Source organism: Alosa sapidissima, chromosome 5 (genome assembly GCF_018492685.1).
Source record: "Alosa sapidissima isolate fAloSap1 chromosome 5, fAloSap1.pri, whole genome shotgun sequence".
NCBI classification, from domain to species: domain Eukaryota; kingdom Metazoa; phylum Chordata; class Actinopteri; order Clupeiformes; family Clupeidae; genus Alosa; species Alosa sapidissima.
Genome location: NC_055961.1, coordinates 37,830,697 through 37,853,703, shown reverse-complemented (window position 1 = coordinate 37,853,703; position 23,007 = coordinate 37,830,697). Strand labels below are relative to the sequence as shown.

General features: G+C 40.5%; 1 protein-coding gene across 6 annotated transcripts in view; it reads right to left on the bottom strand.

The window, feature by feature from the left end:
- LOC121708557 (glutamate receptor 4-like) overlaps window positions 1-23,007 on the bottom strand; it is a 169,391-nt gene that overhangs the window by 30,585 nt on the left and 115,799 nt on the right. For 4 of the 6 annotated variants that reach the window (XR_006031699.1, XM_042091293.1, XM_042091297.1 and 1 more), the window contains 3 exons: window positions 17,401-17,774; window positions 2,555-2,753; window positions 2,062-2,309 (listed from right to left, as the gene is read on the bottom strand). Coding sequence is in view for 5 of the 6 variants with exons in the window: in XM_042091293.1 (XP_041947227.1) it covers window positions 2,062-2,309; window positions 2,555-2,753; window positions 17,401-17,774 (821 nt within the window). In the remaining variant the exon portion in view is untranslated. Of the gene's footprint in view, window positions 1-1,293; window positions 1,964-2,061; window positions 2,310-2,554; window positions 2,754-7,615; window positions 7,703-17,400; window positions 17,775-23,007 lie in introns of those variants that run through there. The other 2 variants (XM_042091295.1, XM_042091296.1) reach the window with 2 other exon arrangements.

Genomic DNA, 23,007 nt, shown 5'->3' with positions numbered 1-23,007 from the left:
GAATCTTCGCTGGAACATATGCTAAATGGAATGAATGTGCAAATGACCCCTCTATTGCATGTTTTTTTTCTAATTAACAGCAACATAAAACGTGTTTGACTATATTGTGAAAATTAAGACATTTATTTTGCTATGGAAATTGTTAGGTGACATCACCAGGATATGTTGTTCCCTTTTCTACAGAGAGGTACCTCTGTGTCCACCATCACAAGGTTAATTTTAAGCAATAAGAATACCATTTTTAATGTATTGGTAATAATGGAATTGCCTGGTAAAGTGAATAGAGTCTGGTCACTCATGATTGGGAAACTTTTCCAACATGGTGACGGGCATAGATATAGTTTAACTTTGAAATCATTGGTCAAGCCTAACCAATCACATTGATCAGAGATTCCTGACGTTACCTCCTACTTCACCTAAACTTTACAAACTGACAATAAACGGCATTAGCAGTCAGGAAACAATGTATCTGGGCCTACCTTTGTTGTAAATAAATGTACATATTCTACCAACTGCATTTTTTAATGTTTGCAGTCGTTGCTACTACCGTTTACCACAGCCACTTTCGATTTCAAAACTATTCCGTCAACCCCTCTCATCGCTGATTGGGCAGGTAATCTGCCAACTGATGGAAACGTTAGTGAACGATGGCGTTCCAGACTAGTATCTCCCTGAAAAGAGATCTAGGTGGGAGTGGTCAGGCTAATACTGGATGCAATAGAGGGACTTCCTGCTGCCAAAATTTGGTATTTCTGTGGAAATGGGTTTATATTGTCTTTCAGTGGACTGTTAACTTCCCAGCAAACCCTTATTCATTTGTTATTTTAAAGTTCTCAGAGGGTGCTTGTCAGTGGCGTCCCTCATCTTTAAGACTTTGGGCCCTATTTTAGCTAAAACGCACTAGCGAATAGCTTAATTAAATTTAGTGGGTTGTCCAGTCCACATTGGGAGCGGTTTTGTTATCAATCGTTATCTAACATCGGGTGGATGGCACAACAAGGCGTTCCTATGTTTCTTAATCAGTCATGGGTATGTTTTGGGCTTAACATCATTTAAATCAATGAGAATGACAACAGCGTATCTGTATTTTGATAGTCAACGGCGCATTTGAAGGAATCTGCTTGTTCGCGAGACCATATGGAACAGGCATTCCACTAAACCATGCCTTACTAAAACCTAGCAGAATATAGCCTACACGCATCTGCACTTGTCTTTTATTTGAACTCATTGGTAAAGTGAAACTAACTTCACTGTGGTGTCATAGTCAAGGACAAAACAGTTATACACAGTTAATTACTTTCACTATTTAACTATCACTTAAACATAGCCTGAAAAAAGCCAGACTGACCCCAATAATGTTCGAATGATCATTATCCTGCAGAGTAGTTGCTGCTTACATGTCGTGACAGTGCGTCTTCAGCTGTGCGTCTTCATATGCGTCTTTCGCTATAGACCAGTTTTTTTTGGTCAGTGGCGTAATGCTTTTTAGATGGTGTAAGATAGCGATTTTTAGATAATGCGCCAGACCCCACCTTAGGTCATTAATTGCAACACCTCTGGGCGCAAAGCTTAATAAAAGTGACGTGCATGGCGCAAAACTCGAGTGTAAAATAGGAATACACTTTGCGTCGGGATGATAATCCGCTTTACGCAAGGTTTTGCGTTGCGAAAATAGGGCCCTTTAAGTCGGATATCATTTCAATACATGCATCTGCAAGCATAGAAAAAATATAATCCCATGGATCCTATGACTTACATAAATGTTATTTCAAAATTTGGATATAAGCATCAGCATTTTCTGCTAAATACCATTACTATAAGTGCAAGAGACATGCATTCTGAACCTACCATTTCCTTGACAGATCTTTTCCATTATAGGAATAAACTTTTTAGCTGAAGCACCTAACATTACCTACCATGAGTTAAAGGGAACATCACCCAATGAGCCATTAGGTAGAAAACACTAAATGCGACAAGAGGGAAATTAATAGGTTTAGGCACGCCAGGGAAGGTGGAATACCATAACAACATGTCAATATATTGTTATATTACTCCACCCACCTTAACTGTGAACGCTTGGGTGTTGCCACTCCATAGCCTTTGGAGTCCAGGTTGCCTCCAACCTTCATTGTGTCACAGGGCTTCCGCTGTTCCGTGTACTCATTCATGGTAGACTCTAATAGGAAGGCATACTTCCCTTTGGACTTGCGAACTCGTGCGACTCCCTCTGCGGTTCTCTTGGTAAACACAGTAGGCTCAGCAGACTTCATATAAGTCCACATTTTCTCATATATAGCTATTTTTGACCTCTGGATGAAGAGAAAACAGAAACCAGGGTGATATTCATCATTAGATTGTAATAGTATGTTAAAGACACAACTTTCCACCAATATATGTTATGTATCTGTCCCTACTAACAGGAAGAAAATGTCTCCACAAAGAATGTGTGATCAGAGTAGGACTGAAAAGACAGCTACTCATTTTCATTTATGATAGTAATGATCAGTAAGCCTCAGCCAACCTCAGTCCATTTAGCACAAATAACACAACTCACCCTGAAGAACTCTTTTGTGGACCCTGAGTCTAATGTGCCATAGGCTATATCCGTCTGTTTAGCCAAATCCTCAGCACTCTCAATGGGTGAAACCATTCTCTCAACTGTCAGGAAAGCAGCCAGGTTGGCAGTGTATGAGGATATAATGATGAGGGTGAAGAACCACCAGACTCCACCCACAATTCGCCCAGAGAGAGATCTGTTAAAAAAAAAAGAATATAGCAAGTACAGAAAGGGAGATAAGAATAAAATATGGTGGATATGAGAGATGTGGAATGTAGAGATACATTGAAAGGAACAGTACAAAAGTGGATGACTGATGAGTGGATATTCACTGATTCTGTAGTCCTTGTGCCTATGAACATGGTGCAGCTGTCATATCTCTCTGATTTAGTCATGCAGTTCACAGAAACTTAGTTATTCAATCTGACATTTAAAGTTCGAAATGCAGGAATGGTTAGCAAATTTTCATACCACACACTTCTCCTTGTCCTTGCAGGAATAACCAAAATTGACAAAGGTGGAGGCTGAAGGCTACATGCCTGAAAAGACCTGACTGAAAGATATCTGGGTGACATTTACTGACCACATCAATACATATTTTATGATGAATGTTACATAGTAGATACAAGTAAACTGCTGTAGATCTATTTCTAGGGGAAATTCCCAAGGGAAACACAACAATATACCAACAAAGCCAATTCCAAAATATTATGTTAAACCAGTTAGTTACCCTTACTGAAATTTCAGGTTTCTGGCGAACAGTTGCCGGATGTCATACAAATTAGGTTTGTCACCAGACGTTTGCCATTATTGGCTAAGTGTGGTGGCAAATCACTGGTGAACACATTTGCCGCTAGCACCAAACTTCTCATTGTTGCCAGAACTTTGCTGGAAGTTTGCCTTACCGGCCAACAACAATCACTATTTTCTAGTGAACTCATTTGTTCCCCACAATTCACCCACAAGTTTGCTGCAAATCTGCCGCAAACATTTGGTTTTTGTAAGGGTAAACAAAAACATAAACCTTTGAAAACAACCTACATTATTATTCCTTTAACTTTGCAAGGAATCAGACAGAAAACTGTGAAAACTAGGCATTGGGTCTGTTCGAAATAGGAAAAACTGCTGCCTTTAAAAATATCTACCTGGGGAGCGAGGCAGCGAGTGCGGTTCTGAACCGAAAAAACGATTTTTGCTGCCTTCTATCTAGATTTCCCAAATAACGGTCATTTTTGAAGGCAGCATCGATGCACACTTCATGCTCCCTCCTACCCATAATCCTTTGCGGCAATGTCTGAAACAGCTGTGAAAAGTAAACAAAAATGGCGGAGGACATCGGTAATGGCTGCTGAATCTGTTGAAATGTAATTTGTGTGACATTATTTTGCTTAGATTTGAGATGTGAAATAAACAATTTACTATCTGATTATACCATTGTTGTAACCATTTATAGCGTGTGGTCTGATAAATCAGCCGCCCGTAAAACTAATTTATACCGTTAGCCTGCTAGCTTACGTAGGCTAAGAAAGGGATAATGTATAGAACGCCGGTCATTATTGAAAAAAAAAATAAGTCCCGACAGGGCGAACCAGACCCCGATGCGCCAGCAAAGGGGTCTTGCTTCGCCCTGAAGGGGCTTATTTTCCCAATAATGACCAGCGTTCTATACATTATCCCGCTTATTATATGGCTACTTGCCAAAACGAAAAATAAACTCCACAATATGTCTCTTTACATTTATTTGTTACCGTTTCGTTGTGGCTTTTGTAGCTAAACAGCTAATCAACCGTCTGCCTTCACTTTTGAATAAAAATCCGTTACCAATGACAGCGGTCATTATTTAGAGGTCCTTAGACGAAAATAATGACCAGTAGAACTTTGGAAAATGCCATTCAAGTCAATGGAGCGTTCTACTTGCATTGTGAAGAGCCGTATAATAATTTAGCTTAACGTCCGGCTTTTGCTAATGTCATACCGTAGTGTTAACCAAAGATTCTAGAGTGCTACGCTCATTTTTAAAAGATGCATTTAATTCAAAGTCATGTCTAGTGAGACAGCTCTCTATTTAGGGAGGGAGGCAGCAGGCAGCTGTCTTCCGTTTCGAACAGACCCTACTGTTGTTACCTACTACAGAAAAAAAAGTCTACCAAGTTCCACCCAACCCCTACTCCTGCAACTCTTTGCAAACCCAAGTCTCACACCTTCTGCTCTTGGTGATATGTGGATTGTTTCAAATATAATATGACAATATACATATACCAAATATACTCAGTTTGAACTGCTTGAATTGATTGAACCGTGAAACAAAATAACATGAACACATGGAAATATGTTTGTTATACTGGATTAATATGTCTTGGATGTGTTACACTCACACTTAATCGGCATCAATCAGTCAGTCAGTTAATCAGTCCAACCAAATTGTAGCTCAAAAGGAGGCCCCTATTCAAGGTGGGCCCAGGGGTGGCTGCATCCTCTGCCCCCAAAGTAGATCGGCATATGTCATTGAATGAATGTCATTAAATAGCTTTGTGGCTAATTAAGGCGATTTCATACCTATTTAAGAGATTGTCCGTGGGTTTGCTTTGTATTAATATGGCAACATTCAAAGAGGAGCAAAACTCTACACATGATTAAACTACTCTCACATTTAACAGACTGTTGCTTCGATTTTGACGATGTTCCAGACATAAAATAATGTTCTAGAGCAGGGGTCTCAAACTCAAATGAGCTGGGGGCCAATTCTGCCAACGTCATCTGATTGGAGGGCCGGCTATTTCTGAAAATGCAATGTTCTTTTTTTTAAATACCACACAAAACTGCAAACAGAAAGTGCAAGTGTTTTTATCTAGTTTTAGACACCTGTGCTAGCAACCTTAGCTTATAAATAAAATAATGATAAAATAAATATTAATACAAATTATAAAATAAATGAAAAACATAAAAAACAGGTATGTGTGTGTGTTTCACACCAAATAAAAATATTTCCTCTCATAACTTTTTTAAACCTGGCAAACTAGGCATCAGGGTTAAGAAAGCAACACCATTGGATTTTTATATCAAAATTTAAAAGGCCATGGCTTGAAAGTGGTCAGAGATAAAGTTATACTGTAAATGTAAAAATCTTTGAGTAAAACAAAAGTTTATGAAGGGGGTAAATGTACCCATCTAATTTGTCACTGGATGGCAAGCACCTCAAATTATGTACCTCTCAGTAAATACTGGATGAACATATTTAAGCAGGTTTACTTTCCTTTTTTCATACTACCCACATAACAAATTAACAGAAAAACACCTAAGATGTATACCAACACCTAAGATGTTGTGGTTTAGTAATAGATTACTACAATATAGGCCTACAATAAAGTTTTCTGGTCAAACAGTTCCTATCGCGGGTAATCTGCAGTAGCCTACCCAGAAGTTCGCATCATATTGCGGGTGACTTTGTAGTTCTTTAGAGCCCTATTTCTACTAGCCCTGCTGTCTGTACCACATCCATTACGGACACTATCATCACGATTACCACTGCAACCTCCAAGCTATGTTGGGCAGAGGGTCAAAACAAGCATGGTATGCTTAGTGGACACCGTTGTATACACGCACCTCCATTCACAGACGCACCGTGACTGTCACTGTCATAGACGATCGATCATAATCTCCAAAAGGATATTCTATTTCAGAATTAGAATTAGAATAGGTGAATAACATAGCTTACCTAAGACTTCAACACACGTGAACGTTTTTCAACATTTGGTGTAGGCCTGGCTATTTCTGCTTAATTTCTGCAACACTATGGCCTGCATCGCTTCCGCGTGATTACAAATGCACGTCTTTGTGTTTCTCGCGTGTAATACAAGTATTTCCTGAAAACTTTGCGCAGCGATTTTGGGTTTGAATCAAGCTCTGGATGTCTTGCACATAGTGGCGCAGAGTAGGCCTACAAATGAGATTTGTCACCGTACCTGGATCTATCGTCTATTTTAATCAGTATCGTTGTTTGTCGCAATTAATAGCCTCAAGGGCCGGATTACATTATTATTTTGTCATACGTCGCGGGCCGGAATTGGGCAGGACGCGGGCCGGGTGTTTGAGACCTCTGTTCTAGAGCTTGATTGGAAATGAGCCAAGACCGCCAAGGAGTTCTCTAGGCGGTCTTAGTCTGTTTTGTTCTGAAACAGAATGCAATTGCTATGTTCACATATACCCAAATGAACTGGACTATGGGCGGAAACCCTGCAGGTTCCGATTCATCTGCTGCAAATGAGCCAGGTGTGAAAGCACTGAGCTACTCTCAGTGATACAACTAGAGGATGTTAAAGAAACTTGTATGACAAGGGTGAAAATACCTGTGATTTGCATGCCAGTAGTTATAGTGGGTACTCTGGAAAATATCAGCCTAGCACATATCTCACAAACTACAGAGCCTAAAATTTGGATGTCATTAATTTCACTGTCCTGAATTACTACTCTACATTATTCTTACATTTGCTAATATAGCTGATCAACTGGCTGAATCAACTAAAGCCAATTTCATGAAATTCAAAAGGTAAAGTTGTCTGAAACTTCATTGATACATTGTGCTGCATGTAAAATATAGCAATATAGGCATTCATTCATATTAGTTACATTTTTGTGCCCTTTCACATGACAAACAGTTCCTAAAATAGGCAAAGACTCAAGGCAAGGCTTCATGGTCTTGGTCCAAACTAGATTTTTTATATACATGTTGGTAGATCTCAGAAAGAAAGATAAGGTGAGAAAACAAACTAAAAGGACAATGCCCTATGCAGAAAAAAATGCATGACTGTCCATATTATATAAAAATTGGCATTCTTGTTTTATTCATGAGCTAAAGTCGCTATGTAATCTCACTCTAAATGTATGATGAATAGTTTTCATTCAAGTTGGGAAAAAAAACTTTTATGGACATGTTAACAGACAGCATATTTCCTACAATGATTTTATTCTCAATCAAAATCATGCTGTTGGCCCATTATAACTTCCCTGGGGTAAGGTAAAGGGGAGCCAGACACTATGATTTCAATTGTGATCTAGTACCTGAAGTCTTTGGCCAAGTTTGGCTGTTTTTACACACCTCTGCTCTCCATTCTCCTGTCATGTGAGTGATTTCTTATCGAGAGGAAGCTGAAAAATAGAGGTTCTTGTTTCCTCTTTAGGGTAAAAATGTGTCATGACTATAGTAACATGCAAACACACACACTCACACACGCACATGTATACTGTATACAGTATATAAAGAGAAAGAAACAGAGATAGATAGATAGACAGAGAGAGAGAGAGAGAGCAAAGCCAGATTTAACTTGCACGAGACATAGAAATAAGCTTTTTTTCCATTTGATGAGCATAATGATGATTACACGAATGTCTTACTAGGGCTGTCACGGCAATGTTAACACCAGTAATGCATGTATCACTTTTTATGATCAAGGTGTCCGTTAGAGTAAATTCAAAAGCAATACAGTCCAACTCTACGAGCAACTGCAGCAATGCAGGACAGCATGTCAGGAGAAGTGAAGGGATGGATTGGACTGTCATAGCAGGACAGACACACTCCAATTGTTTTTCCAAAAAAGTTAGACCTAAGACTGCAAAACTTCTCAAGGTTATTTAAAGTTCTATAGCCTATTAGTTTATACATCAGTCAAAGTATCATAAAAGCACCAATTACCGCTCCTTTCGTTCAAACATTCTAAAACAATGTTTTTAATACTTCAAAATAACATCTGATAAATTAACCTTACGTTTTTCAATAGCCATAGGTGTATAGATTTGAACAAAATCTGGGGTTTGGTTCTTACCGGGGCTTTGCCTGAAATATCCAATTTTGTTTACCACGCTCGGAGTTTAGTGCTGGGCTGGTGGGTGCCTATTTACAACCTTTCACACGACACATCAACGGTTAGACCGAGAATTCTTGTCGCAAATAAAAATTCCACTGGAGCTCCAAGCGGATTTGTATATGCAGCCTTACAACACTGTTTACAGCTCTACGAGTCACGGTAAAATGTAATTTTTGGTACATAGCTAATTTAGATACACTTATGGTGTGGGTGCTTGCGTGTCTTGGTTTGTATAGAAATGAATAAGTGACACATACACGTAAAAGGGCGGAAATAGTGGACAGACGGTAATAGGTTTCGTTCCGATAAGTATATAGATTATGTGGTATTTACCATAATGACACAAAAATGCCATCGAAAAGTATTTCTTGCAAAACTGAGGGGCAGATGTACGAAGACAGTGTAAATACCAAGTGTACACTGTGAATTTGCCAATTTAGTATGTTTGCACTTTCATCAGGTAAACATCAGGTAGACTCATCCCGTCACCAATCTCTAATATAGTTTGTAATGCCAATAACTGAACGATATACAGTATAATAGCCTAACAGCTCTCTTGTGCTTGTCACAAAAAAGCATTTTCACTCATATCCACTCTGTCCATACAGTATGATGCCATGTTTTAAGGCGCAAATAAAGCATGAAACAGGCACTATTGTCTTGGTACATGAGGGTGTAATTTGAATTATGAAGTGAACACCTAAAAGACAGTATATTCAACCACTAAGAGAGGTCATAATATTATTTTACAGCCATGGCAAGCAAGCCATGCCAGCTTTAAAATACTGGAGATTTTGAATTAATCACATGGAAATTCTGATTTAATTTCTGTCAGATACTGACAGGCATTCCATCTTCGGACATTAACCTCACCGTTAGTACAAAATCACTACAAAACTTTCTCTGAATTAAATTCTATACATTTACTTTTATTCATTTAGCAGATGCTTTTACCCAAAGCGACTTACAAAGTTCAAGCTACATTGCATAGGAGACCTTAGGTAACAGTAAATACTTAATAATTATTTCAAAGTGAGAGAGAAGCAATTTCATGTTGAGTGAGAAAATGGAGCAAGTTGAATGTTCATATTAACATAAAAACAAGAAGACAAAGCAAGTTTGCAAATGACATCCACATTTATGTGCACAACTTTCTCACTCGACTTGGCTGCAAAGTGACAGTAGCCTTTGCTTGACAATACTAGACGCCCAAAGGATTTTTGAGGGCAGAGGAAGAACAAACAAAAAAAAAAGAAAAACAAAATTTGTTTTTAAACTCAAATACTTGGTAGCATCAGGTGTAGCAGAGGGGAGAGAACAGCCCAACCAGCTGTCCCACACATATCTGCTTCACCCATCTCTGGGGTCCCCACACAGGGGTCAACCTACCCTGGAGGTTCTTGCCTATGACTTCAATTACTAGGCGAGTACAGATGTGTTTGTACTCTGCTTGTCACACACATACATACATACACACACACACACACACACACATACAAACACCCGTTTTAGCAAAGACAGTTTTGGTGGAATCTTGGTGGTGTATACGCAGTCATGCGTGCAGGTAGATTCTGGTGATTAATTAAGAAACATTAAATTAAGAACAATCCTTTTGAACCATGTGCCTGATGTCAGATCACTTATTCTGCCATCATGCTGTCAAACTAGCCTGGAAAATCCAGACCGTGGTAATCTAGAAAGATTAGGGGTCTGGCCACGAATAATGAAAATGGCCCAACTCAAGGGGCGGCAACAAGCATGCATTTGAAAATCTCACTGCACGCAATTGGATAACACTACCACCAATGTTTACTGACTGATTCGCTGCAGTGCTGTTCGTCATCTGTGTAGATCGCCTCATGGCCCGCCTATATCAGATACACCGATGTGATTGGTTCCTCGCGATGCAAGGGGTAAAAGTAACGTGCATCATTACTCATTGCCAGAGTGTCTCGCAGAGACAATTCAATTGTGCTTTCGCGAGAACTCTGGAATTTCCAGGGTACTGTCAAACTAGCAAACAAGCAAAAGTAGTATTTCTAGACATACCATAAATGCACTATGCTTCAGACCATGTGTTTTAGATAATCAAAATAGTCTTTCCGTTTTTACTTTTCTTTTTGCCCCAACAATTTCATCTCTATGGGTGGAGAAACAGCTTAAATTGGTCAGATTACCATAGCTTCTTAGTCAATTTGTTTTTTTCCTATCAATCTACACACAATACTCCAATACTCCACAAAAAAGAGGTGTTTGGAGTGTTTTGTAAATTTATAAAAAAAAAAACAATTAAAGGACTGGTGAAAAAATAGTCGTCCTTCTGTAAGCTTCTCTCATCTTCACAAATGAACTCTGGATCTCATTCATAGTGACCATTGGGTTACCTGTCTGACCAAGGCCCCTCCATCCCGGATTGCTCAGTTTGGCTGAGTGGCCAGATCTATTAAGTCTGTTGGTTGTTTTTCCATTTGAGAATGATGCAGGCTACCATGCTTTTGGGCACTTCCAACGCTGTAGCAATTGTCTTTGTATCCTTCCCCAGATCAACTGTGAGACCTTACATAGTACATAGTGTGGCTCTCCTAATAATGTCCAATGAATTAATTTAGGCACAGGTGGACTCCAATCAAGTTGGAAAAGCATCTCTATGACCATTGATAGAAGTAGGATGCACCAGAGCTCAGTTGCAAGTGTCATAACAAAGGGTCTGAATACTTGTAAATGTAAATGAGATATTTCTGTCTAATTTTTTTATAGATGTACAAATACTCAAAACACTTGTTTTTTGGTGGAGTGTTGGAGTATTGTGTGTAGTTGGAGTATTGTGTGTATAAAAAAATAATTGAATCCATTTTAAGATGAGTAAAATAACAAAAGGTAGAAAACTTGAAAGGGTCTGAAAACTTCCCGGTTGAACTGTTTATGTAGAAAAGTGATCAGTTTTAGTTGCATTTATACATATTATAAAATATTCTTTCCTATGATATATAACCAGATTAACATAAAATCAACTACTACTGGACACTGATGGTAATTGATTACAAATATTCAAAATGTGCTATAGTAATAGTACAAGATTCCAAACCGTGACAGCCCTATGCCTCAGACTTTTAAATGATTGCACAAAACCACCTACTTGCCATAAAGGATTCAAATGCAAATTAGTTGCAATAGTATAACATAAAAGCATTAAGAATTCACAAAGAACATCAAAAAAGTGAATTGGATGACAAAGCTAATATTTGGCACAACATGGACTGATAAAATATACTGCCAGCACTGCATGCTGAGATCATCTAAATTGCAGACAATAAGTAAGCACATGCACACAGCACGCCATGATTTAGAGCATAACCAATGAAACCTTATACAGTAAGGTTTTGTTTATCCAAGTATTTCCACATTATTTTCCACATTAGAGCCCCTAGTTTGAGGACAAACACCTTTCTAAAGAACTAGTTGATATTAAGTAGTGTAGTAGTTACGCAACTCCTTCAGGTCACTGGTGATTCCGGTTGGTGATGTCGTCAGTGTCCGGAGGTGCCACGATTCTCCAAATCCTCGAATCGATTTCATTTTCGATTTTTTAAATCACAATTTGATTCGATTTTCGATATTTTTTTTCAATTATATTACTAATAATGCATTACTCATGTTTTTGAATGTTTTGCCTTATTTGCTTGTTTTGGGGGACTTTCATTTTGACACCACATTTTTATTTTGAAACCATGCCTACCGCGAGCAGAACAGACAATAAACAATGACGTCAACATGAAATTAAACAGCACAGAATGATAATTTGATTGTTTCAGTACACTCTGAGGAGACACAAAATGTTCATGGAATATTGCACTGATCAATGTGCATGTTATGCCTTAAAGGGAGACGTTTCATCCTCTAGTAGACAGTCTCTAGTAGACTGTAGTGGCAGGCTAACACATACCGTTGACTTGCGCTAGTTTAGCACCTGTGAACTCTACAACTATAGGACTGGATGAAACGTGTTGAAAACGGTCTCCACTGATAAATATCACACTTGCTAGTTTGGAAATTAGGTCCTATGTCCAAAAACCTGAACCACCCCTTTAAAGCATTTGTTGCAAAGTTTTGTGGCTGGACATTCAAATTATGATTAGTTAATTTTTTATTTACTATTTTCTATTGCTTATTCAGAGAAATGTTTATGCTGTGAGGTTAAGGACACAGAACTAATATTAAAGGACTAATACAAATATCCCAGGAATCTAGGACATTGTTGTAGAATTCCATTGAGGTATAGAGGGTTAAAGATTAGAAATGGCTCTTTCAACTGATGATTCATTTAAGCAATATAGCACGAGTGAGAGTGGGGTTGGTCATGGATATTCCCACGGGTGTTGTTCGGCCGTAGCCACGAGGCCGGAGGCCGAGTGGCGCAGGCAACAACAGCCGTGGGAATATCCATGACCAATCCCACGATCACGAGTGCTATATTGCTTTTATACAACAATTCTACCACAAACTAAAGAATCTGAAAACACCCCATTATTGTTTAAAAATGTTAATTTCGACATCGTTCTTACGTATCAAAAAATAGTTCCCTTTTCAATAGACAGCGTCTTGGTTGCTAGGTAACCAACATTCCAGACCCCTCGTTACGGGTCTTTGTGGTTTACATGTCTTCTTGAAAGAAATGTGGAAATCACATTCATATCTAGGTTTGTTGCATGCATGTTACAAGGACACTGGGCCATGTCATGTAAGGGACATGGTACTGCAAAAAAAACGGAAACAGTCTACATTGCAGAACCACTAAACTTTATTAATGTATAGTGAATAAATGTTACACTACTGTGCACAGCCTGACGTGACGATGCTAGCACGTTAGCATCTACAAGTCTCCTCCAAGTGACAATCATATTATACACAATGCTGGCAATGCTGAGAACAATTAGCATCCTCGTTTATCTTACTTACATTGAGTTGACTGTGTGGCTTAATCCACAGATGTGGTGAAGCACTGTTTCGTTATGGTTTGCTAAGGAGTAACCCATTGCTTGAAATAGTGGAGAGCTGGGTGTCAAATCTTCGCATTGTGTCGCGGAGTGATTTATTATTAGCTGTGCTGAGTCTGAGTTGAAATGTCCAGGGATATTCCAACTCATGGAACGTCTCTCGGCCAATCAGAAACAAATAAATAGTTCCATAGAACCCAATTGTTGTATAATAAGAATTATATATTCATGTTTTAGACGGCCATAGGCCTGGTCACTGACAGTCTCAAAGTCTTTCACTAACAAAAAATTATAAATATGGTTCACATGGGTCTGTATTATAAGCTGGGAAACGAGATAATACATGAGTATGGATTTCATTGAAATAGACAGGCATATCTTGCACTTATTTGAGTTTTAGCTAGGCTACTGTTGGATTTACAGCTCAAGAATGAGGATATGAACTAACGTTAGGGAAGAAGAACAGTGCATGAAACCATGACTCGTTTGATTAGCATGCCACCAAGAACAGGGACTGTTAAACCTGACATTTATCATTTATTTGATCAATTTAGCGATGAACCTGTTGCACTCATTCACAAGCCATCAACCTGTCCTAGACTGACATTGCGTGTCTCAGACTAACGTTAGTTACGTCAGTGAAGGTAGCAAATTAGCAGGCTATTTCTTTGTATTTGCAAGGCCGATATTTGGGCAAAAGTCTGCCACATGACTAACCCCATTGCAAACAAAGGACATTCTTAAGTGCCCAGGGTGCCAGGCCGAACTAATTATCATACAATGACACCTCTGAAATCTCTGTAAATGTATGCTGTGAATATAACACATTGATGTTTGGTCTTAAATTAATACTTGTAATGTGGGCAACAGTCTGAGCATGGTTTCATTACAATCTAATGTATCTGTGCATAGTTGGGGACTGAGAAATATGCTATAGTCTTTTGAAGTGAGATTCACAGGTATCACACCTACACCACACCCACAGCTCTCAGATAACAAAGGTCCTGTTGATTCGGAGGTTGCCCGGATGAATGATAAAAGGGGAGATGCTTCTCAGGTCGGGCTCTCTTGGCTCTGCCTTTTTCCTTTCTTTGACCCTTAGCCTCGTTGTCTCTTCTTTCTCTCACTCTCTGCCTTTCTTTCTCTCCTGCTCATTCCCTCTCTCTATCTTTTCTTTGATTTGATTGATTTCTTTTATTTGATATATTGTTTATCTTGTGTATCTGTGACTGAGAACGTGCTAATTTGTTAAGTTTAAGTTTGTTGTTTTTGGTTAAGCTTCCTTTGTTACTTTGCATCAGTAGGCTGTTTTACCTACGTGAGTTACTTTTACATTAAATTGAAGTGATATTGATTACATTCATCTTTTAAGGCTTATTGCCTATAAATTGTTAATTTAACCACCAATTTTATATCTCTAAGTCCTCGTATGTCATGCCATGCTCTGCCATAGTTGATACACTAGTCACTTTGTAATTGATTCGAGATAGTTTTTAATAAGTTATTAATAATAATGGAGTCAGGTGGTTTTCTCCTAACATTACCAATTACTTCATCAGGCTACCTGTCCATTGTTCATACACGCGATCAACAGGAGAACGAGCCAGCACTTTGGGCCTGCTCTCTCCTTTCAAGTGAGGAAGCTCGACGTGTCTCCATGTCGCGGATATTTCCCCTCTTTACATTTTCACAAATGAGATGACGAGACATTAGCCTACTTGTATCAAATACATTTTCCTGACATCCATAAGCAGAAAACACGAGGGTTCCCGCTTTGGTTATTAGTCAACATAAAAACTTATTGAGAGAGAACAGATACATAAGTAGTAGTTTGCAATAACTATCTGTAAGTGGGATATTGATAATGTTGGCTTTACTAAACATGCCAGAAAGGAGTAATGTTAAGGTTAAGATATAATATAATATCTGCAAATAAACCTGGCATGGGTTCATCATAAACTTTATGGTTACTTAGGCTATGACCCATCACTGAATTATGTCTATATTTTGCTGGTGCTAGCTAAACTCAAACTGACTTTCACACAGCCATACAAAGATGCCAGAGAGAGGCAGCTAACGGAAGGATGCTAACCTTAAATACAGTATATTACACTTTCATATTTTTATTTTGTCATTTTCTTACATCAATATGATTGTTACTGACATCAAAACATGGTGGATGCACATCAATACTCTCTCATCTAATGAGAACAGACACGGACGCTTGTTAGAAGCCATAACTCCAGAGGCACCGTAACTCCTCAGCCGGTCAGTCAACAGTGTGTGTAGGCTAAACTCAAAAATACCGGAGAAATGTCAATAACGACCTAGCCATTTAAATGTGTCAAAATAAAAGTCTTATGGCCCCAGCCGTGGCGCACCTGCACCGTACGCCAGCGACCCGGGTTCGATTCCCACCCCGACTCTCTCCCACTCGCTTCCTGTCATTCTCAGCGGTTCTATCACATTAAAGGCATTAAAAAGCCCCCCAAAAATATATACTTAAAAAAAATAAAAGTCTAAAACTTGTATCCACTAACACTGTATTATTTCATGTATGAAGGTTATACTGTAGCTGATGTCTCTTTAAGGGTTGCGGCCGGCCACGGCCGTTACAGGAGAATATAGAACGACCGTCGACGGCTGCTATGGGGTATAGAAGGTTATTAAAGGGACACCAGGCAACGTTTTCGTGTTAATTACTCATCTTCGTAAGTTGGTATATGGTTAAATGACTCGTTACAGGGCGAATGAAGACTCTCTCGCCCGCCCCTACTGCCTGTAGGAAGAATATCCCGCTTGCAAGTTCAGTGTATCCTATCCGCCGACCGAAGCAGGCAGGCTAACGAAACACTAGAGATTGTTGCAAACGTGTGTATAATGGCAGAGCCGGCGAAGAAGCAGCGAAAACCCAAAGAATCGCAAAGAAAAGGAAAAGAGTTTCAGACCGAGCGAGGGGGAGTTTCGTAGAGAAAAAGCATCAGGCTTGCCTGGTGTCCCTTTAATGCATGAAAGTTACTCCCAAAACCTCTCATGGTTGAAACCACTTGCTCTGCTCTTCAGCCACTATGCTAACACCCTCAGCTTAATGTGAATGTGTGCCTAGATGTCTAGGCCTGGTTAATATACATAAAAAGAATGCGTGTTGTACATTTTAAAAACAACATCTGCATTTGTCAAGACGTTCATGGTTTGCGTGTGGAGACGTAATGTTTTTATGCCTGTAGCCGTTTTGTTATTAGCCGTTTTGACCCTAATTGCATGCCATATTGCAACAGAGTCTCGTGCGATTGGAGAGCATGATATGACCCAAGTTTAAGTCTTTATTTCCAAGTTGGAGGTTGGGATTTCTGACGTGTCATGAACACAGCATAAGTAACACTTCGTTCTATTGATGAAGTCTGAAATGCTTTATCTTGCCATTATTACCACAGCTAGTCTCCATGTAAAATAAATAAACAAATTGGGTTGATTTATTCTGAGAATGATGACTAATTTTTTATTCACAAAGCACTTGTCTGACTTGCACAAAATCAATGGCTTTAAAAAGAAAGTAAAGGTGATATGTCTGTGCCTTATTTTTTGTTTTACTGTTGATCCAATAGTAAATTTGTTGTCAAACAAGGGGCCTGAGTCTTAATTTATTCTGCAGATTTTTGAGGGTTTGAAAATGGGCTATATACTTTTAATCGTCTGAAAAGGCATGATAATAATCACTACTAACATGCACAACAAATGACAGTGACATGCACTATGACTGGACTTCAAGATAAAATTGACATTGTAAAAATATAAATCTATAGATCAACCAAGAAATTTCTCTTGTTAAAAATTTGGCATATAAAAATGTTAAATGCATGTAATGGACAATGGCTTTTTATCATTTTTACTGACATTACCATTGACTTCATTACAACTTCAAATTGTTGACATCTTAAGTGCTTTGATCACGTCATGCTTCAAAGTTACATTCTGCAAAATACTTTACCTCGGAGAAATATCACAGCCTTGCTGCATGAATGCACCCAGAGAGAACCAGAGACTGTTGAAGATCCCAAATTCATTGGGGGGCTGGTCACTTGGCAGACCGTCAGTGCCTTCCTCTGGCTCCTCAGTGTGCCATTCATATGGGCTGAAGCGGCTGACGAGGAAAAGCACCACACTAACGCCGATGTAGGCAAACACGATACACATCCAGATCTCATAGGCCAGAGGGTCAAGGAAGGAGAACACACCCGGCTTGGACTTCTGGGGCTTCTTGATCATAATGGAGATACCTAAGCTCATGAAAGGCTTAGAGAAGTCTATTACTTCTTCTCGAACCAGAGTAATTGTCAATGGAGCTACAGCAATTTCCGCTCTCTGAGAAATAAAAAAATAAAAAAGAAAGATTTCAGCATATATTGTTCACATCAATATTATCATTTAAAGAGCTGAAACTGTGACATATTAAAGGAGAATTCCGGTGTGATATTGACCTAAAGTGTATTGAAACATGATACCGAGTGTGAACGTATGTCTCATAGCCCATCTCGGCTTGTCCCCTGCACTCCAAAATCTGGCGCTAGTTAGCCGATGCTACCAACAGCTTTTTCAATAGTGGTGCTTCGGCATCGGGCTAGCCATGCAAATAAATCACTGTTTTACACCCATTTACGAGGCTCAATGTATCTCCACACTTCATTGGTAGACTTCCGAGGGCCCTGACATTTAAAACGAGACATTGAGAACTTTGAAAAAGCACTGGTAGTTTACTTACAAGACGATTTATACAGACAGTATCTTCACGAAGTTTAGCGTTTGCAGCCATCTTGAATTTAGTCACGATAAGTCGAACAACGAGTAAGAATGAACAGGTATGATAAGGGATCAGATTCCAAAAATAATTCAGTGGAAATGCATGGATTCCAGTTGCTGCTACTGGAAGAAACTGGAATCCATGCATTTCCACTGAAAACTTTTGAGGTAGTCTGAAAACCATTTTTGTATATTTCACCTAAAGTCTAAAATCATTGATGCAAAAATGACACTTCCATCACATCCTCAGCAATCACGATATGAGAGTAAAAGAGATATAATAAAAAAATATGTTTTATTTAAACTATATGTAAACATACACTTATGAAAAACCTACTTTCATAGGTGCTCAGATATTGTAAAAAAGCACCAATTATTACAAACATTTCAATACTTTGAGCTCTGAATCTTGTAAACATGGGTGTTGGCTACACATAGGTGATAAATGAATTCAGTAACATGCAGAGTACATGCAAAACACTTTAGATTTTAAGAAAAAATGTCCTCACAAGATTAATCCATGAAGTGTATATAATATATAATAAACCTGAAAGTACACCAGTACTATGACTTGCAATAGATAGATTCAAGCTCAGCTGATTATTGAGTATTTTATGATACGAACTGAGTAGGTTTGATTATCAAGTTGATTATCAATTGGCAAAATATTTGGGCTATAATCTCACAATGAAATTTCTTTTTTTTTTTTTTTTAAGTATATTTTTTGGGCTTTTTTGCCTTTATTTGGACAGGACAGTGGAGAGTGACAGGAAGCAAGTGGGAGAGAGATGGGGTGGGATCGGGAAATGACCGCAGGTCGGATTCGAACCTGGCTCCCCGTGGGCACTCGCCCGCATATGGCATGGGCGCTGTAGCCTGCTGCGCCACAGCGCCCCCCCTCACAATGAAATTTCATTGTGTTGATTCCACAGCTGCCCACAACTACTCTCATAGAAGAATTAAGCAATAAGCCCCGAGAGGCCGTAGGTTACGCTGATTCGATAGATAGATAGATAGATAGATAGATACTTTATTGATCCCCAAGGGGAAATTCAAGGTCTCAGTAGCATACAGACATCACACACAACATGCACTTACAGCAGAAAGGGTAAATATAAGTATATACATATAACAAAACTCCATTGTACAATAGAGACAGTAGAAGATAAGAAAAAACTAACAAAACTAAATACTAAATATACTATATAAATTAAATAATAATATAAAAAAAAACACAGTGTGCTTGAGGATAATCAAGCATGAGGCGCTTGCAGTGACAGGCCCGGGACTGGCCTGTAGTTCTGTGTACATGGTAAGGTGCTCAAGAGAGTGAGTGTCATGGTGAAGATGCAAAAAGTAGTCCAACAGTGCAAGAATAAGGTCTAGAGACCAGCATAAATAATATGGACAAATAGGAGAGTAATGTATAATGTAGACAAGGTAATATAAAAACTATGTCAGTGCAAGAATAGGTTGAGGTAATAGGGTTACAGCCATTCAGTATTGTAGCAGAAGCCACTGGTCATGTGTGCTAATATAGCATGAAAAACAGTGTAGCAGTAAAACAGTAGTAAGACATTAGGTTGTGGACAGTAGTAAAACAGTAGTAAAACAGTAGTGGGCAGTCAGTACACAAACATGGAGAGGGTGGAGAGGCAGACAGACTATGCAGAGAAGTCATTTGAGTGGATGACATTCATTGTCCAAGATGTTGATCAGTTTGCTCAGGGTCCTTTTATCTGATATTGAAGTGATGTACTCCAGTTCGGCTCCCACGACAGAGCCAGCTTTCCTTACTAGCCTATCTAGTCGCCCAGCATCCTTCTTCTTTGTGCTTTCTCCCCATCATATCACAGCATAGAAGAGGACACTGGCAACAACAGATTGGTAAAACATCCTGAGGAGCTTACTGCAGACATTGAAGGACCGCAGCCTCCTCAGGAAGTAAAGCCTGCTCTTCCCTTTCTTGTAGAGTGCTTCAGTATTTGCTGACCAGTCCAGTTTATTGTCCAGTTGTAAGCCCAGATACTTGTAGGTATTTATCACCTCCACATTGACCCCATCAATAGAGACTGGTAGCAGAGCAGGCTTAGACCTGCGGAAATCCACCACCATCTTCTTGGTCTTCGAAGTGTTAAGTTGGAGGTGGTTGAGTTTGCACCATTGCACAAAGTCCTCCACCAGCCGTCTGTATTCATCCTCCTGCACACCCCACAATTGCAGTATCATCCGAAAACTTCTGCATGTTGCATGACTCAGTATTGTAGCAGAAGTCAGATGTGTGCAGGGTGAACAGGACTGAAGAGAGCACAGTTCCCTGTGGAGCTCCGGTGCTGCTGATCACAGTGTCTGAGAGACAGTTCTTCAATCTAACAAACTGTGGCTGCTCGGTCAGGTAATCTGTAATCCAGGATACCAGGTGAGCGTCCACACCCATCTGCAAGAGCTTGTCTCCCAGCCTGAGGGGTTGGATGGTGTTAAAAGCACTTGAGAAATCAAAGAACATGATTCTCACAGCACTTTTCCCCTTGTCTAGGTGAGAATGTGTCCTGTGTAGGAGATAAGTGATGGCATCGTCAACGCCCACTTTCTCCTGGTATGCAAACGGTAGCGGGTACTTGGGGTCTGAGTATGCACAAGACCAGTCGCTCCATTGTCTTCATTACGTGTGATGTTAGAGCGACAGGCCTGAAGTCATTAAGCTCACTTGGGTGTGGCTTCTTAGGGACGGGGGTGATACATGATGTCTTCCACAGTGTTGGGACTCGTCCGAGACGGAGACTCAGGTTGAAGATGTGCATCAGTGGCTCCCCCAGTTCAGCAGCACAGGCCCTGAGCAGCCTTGGACACAGTCTGTCAGACCCGGCTTCCTTCCGAGGGTGCAGTTTCGTTAACTGATAACTAACTTGATCAGCTGTGATGATGGGGGGGGGGAGGGGAGAGGAGGAGTGCTTCTGAGAGGGTTGTCGTGTGGCTAGAGACTGATGGCCGTTGACTGAAGCCATTGTTGCCGCACTGCTCGTGATCACCATGTGGGGGAGGGGTGCGATAGACTGATCTGCAGTGATGATGGAGGGGGGGAGGGGAAGGGGAGTGCATCTGGGGTCTGTGTGTCTGATGGTTGTTGACTGAAGTCATTATAACCTCGTTGTTTGTGGTCGCCATGTGGGGGAGGGGTGCAATATCAAGTGATGGTGGGGGTGAGTGTTGCACTGGTAATGAGGTGGTGTGGGGGTGGGGGCTGGGGGATGACCACCTCCTTGATGTCCCTGTGAAGGCTGCCAGGGTCGTGGACACCTTAACAGGCACAGACAAGGAGGCATCAGGCGTGAGGCAGGGCGTGAGGTGATGGTGGCTTAGGTCGTTGGATGTCACCGGGATGCAGAGCTGGAGAGACTGGGAGACTGGGAGGTGGGGGTAGGGCGGGCACGCAAACAAGAGCAGTATCTGGAGCTGGTGCAGGGCAATCAAACCTGTTGTAAAAGTGGTTCAACTCGTTCGCCCTGTCCAGGTCTCCCTCCACAGAGCTGCTGCTCTTCTTAAGTCCAGTGATGGACTTCATACTGTCCCACACCTCCTTCATGTTGTTCTCCAGCAGCTTCTGTTCCATCTTCCTTCTGTAGTCCTCCTTAGCCTCTTTCAGCTTATTCTTGAGTTCCCCCTGTACTCGCCTCAGCTCTGCCATGCCCCCCTCTTTAAACGCCATCTTTTTCCAATTGAGAAGGGTCTTAATATTACTGGTTATCCAAGGCTTGTTATTTGGATAGCAGCGTACAGTCCTTGTGGGAACAACAATGTCCATACAGAAGTTCAGATAGTCAGTAGTGCAACGTGTGACCTCCTCTAAGTCCTCTCCATTCTGTAACACACTCAGTCAGTGGACTCAAAGCAGTCTCTCAGAGCCTCATCCTCTTCTGGTGTCCACTTCCTGAAGGTGCGCGTGGCAGCTGGTAGCCTCTGTACTTTGGGCTTGTACATTGGCTGAAGATGAATGAGGTTGTGGTCTGACTTTCCCAGTGGGGGAAGGGGGGTGGCACTGTTTGCATCCCTCACGTTTGCATACATGAGGTCTATTGTCCTGTTTTTCCTAGTTGGGCAGTCAACAAACTGGTAGAAGTTTGTGAGGGTGGAATCCAGTGTAATGTGGTTGAAGTCACCAGAGATCGCAAAGAAGGCATCACTGTGTTGAGTTTGGAGCCTTGCGACTGTAGAGTGAATGACATCACACGCTGTGTCCAGGAGGGCCTGTGGCGGAGCTTAAACACAGACAACAATGGCGTGCGAGAACTCCCTCGGCATGTAGTATGGTCGTAGACTGACCGCTAGTAGCTCCACATCCTTACAGCATACAGTCTCCTTCACTGTAACATGTCTGGGATTGCACCATCTGTTGTTTATGTATAGCACCAGTCCACCTCCCTTCTTTTTGCCAGAAAGTTTATAGTCTTTGTCCAAACGAGCTACACTGAAGCCGGGCAGCTCAACGTTCGCTGGGGGGAAATGGCTTGTTAGCCACGTCTCCGTAAAGCATAACAAACTACAATCCCTGTACAACTTCTGATTTCTTACCAGGGCAGCCAATTCGTCAGTCTTGTTGTTCACGTTTCCCATAACCACTGAAGGAACTGAGGGCTTGTGTTTCCACTTCTTCTCCCGACGCCTAGTCCTCACTTTAACTCCCGCTCTGCACCCCCGAAAGCACCACAGCTCCTCCGGGATGTTTATGTGAACACTACTAGCATTCCGTCGTAGTGCAAGCAGCTGATTCCTTGTGTACGCAAGTTTGCTGCCGCTGGAG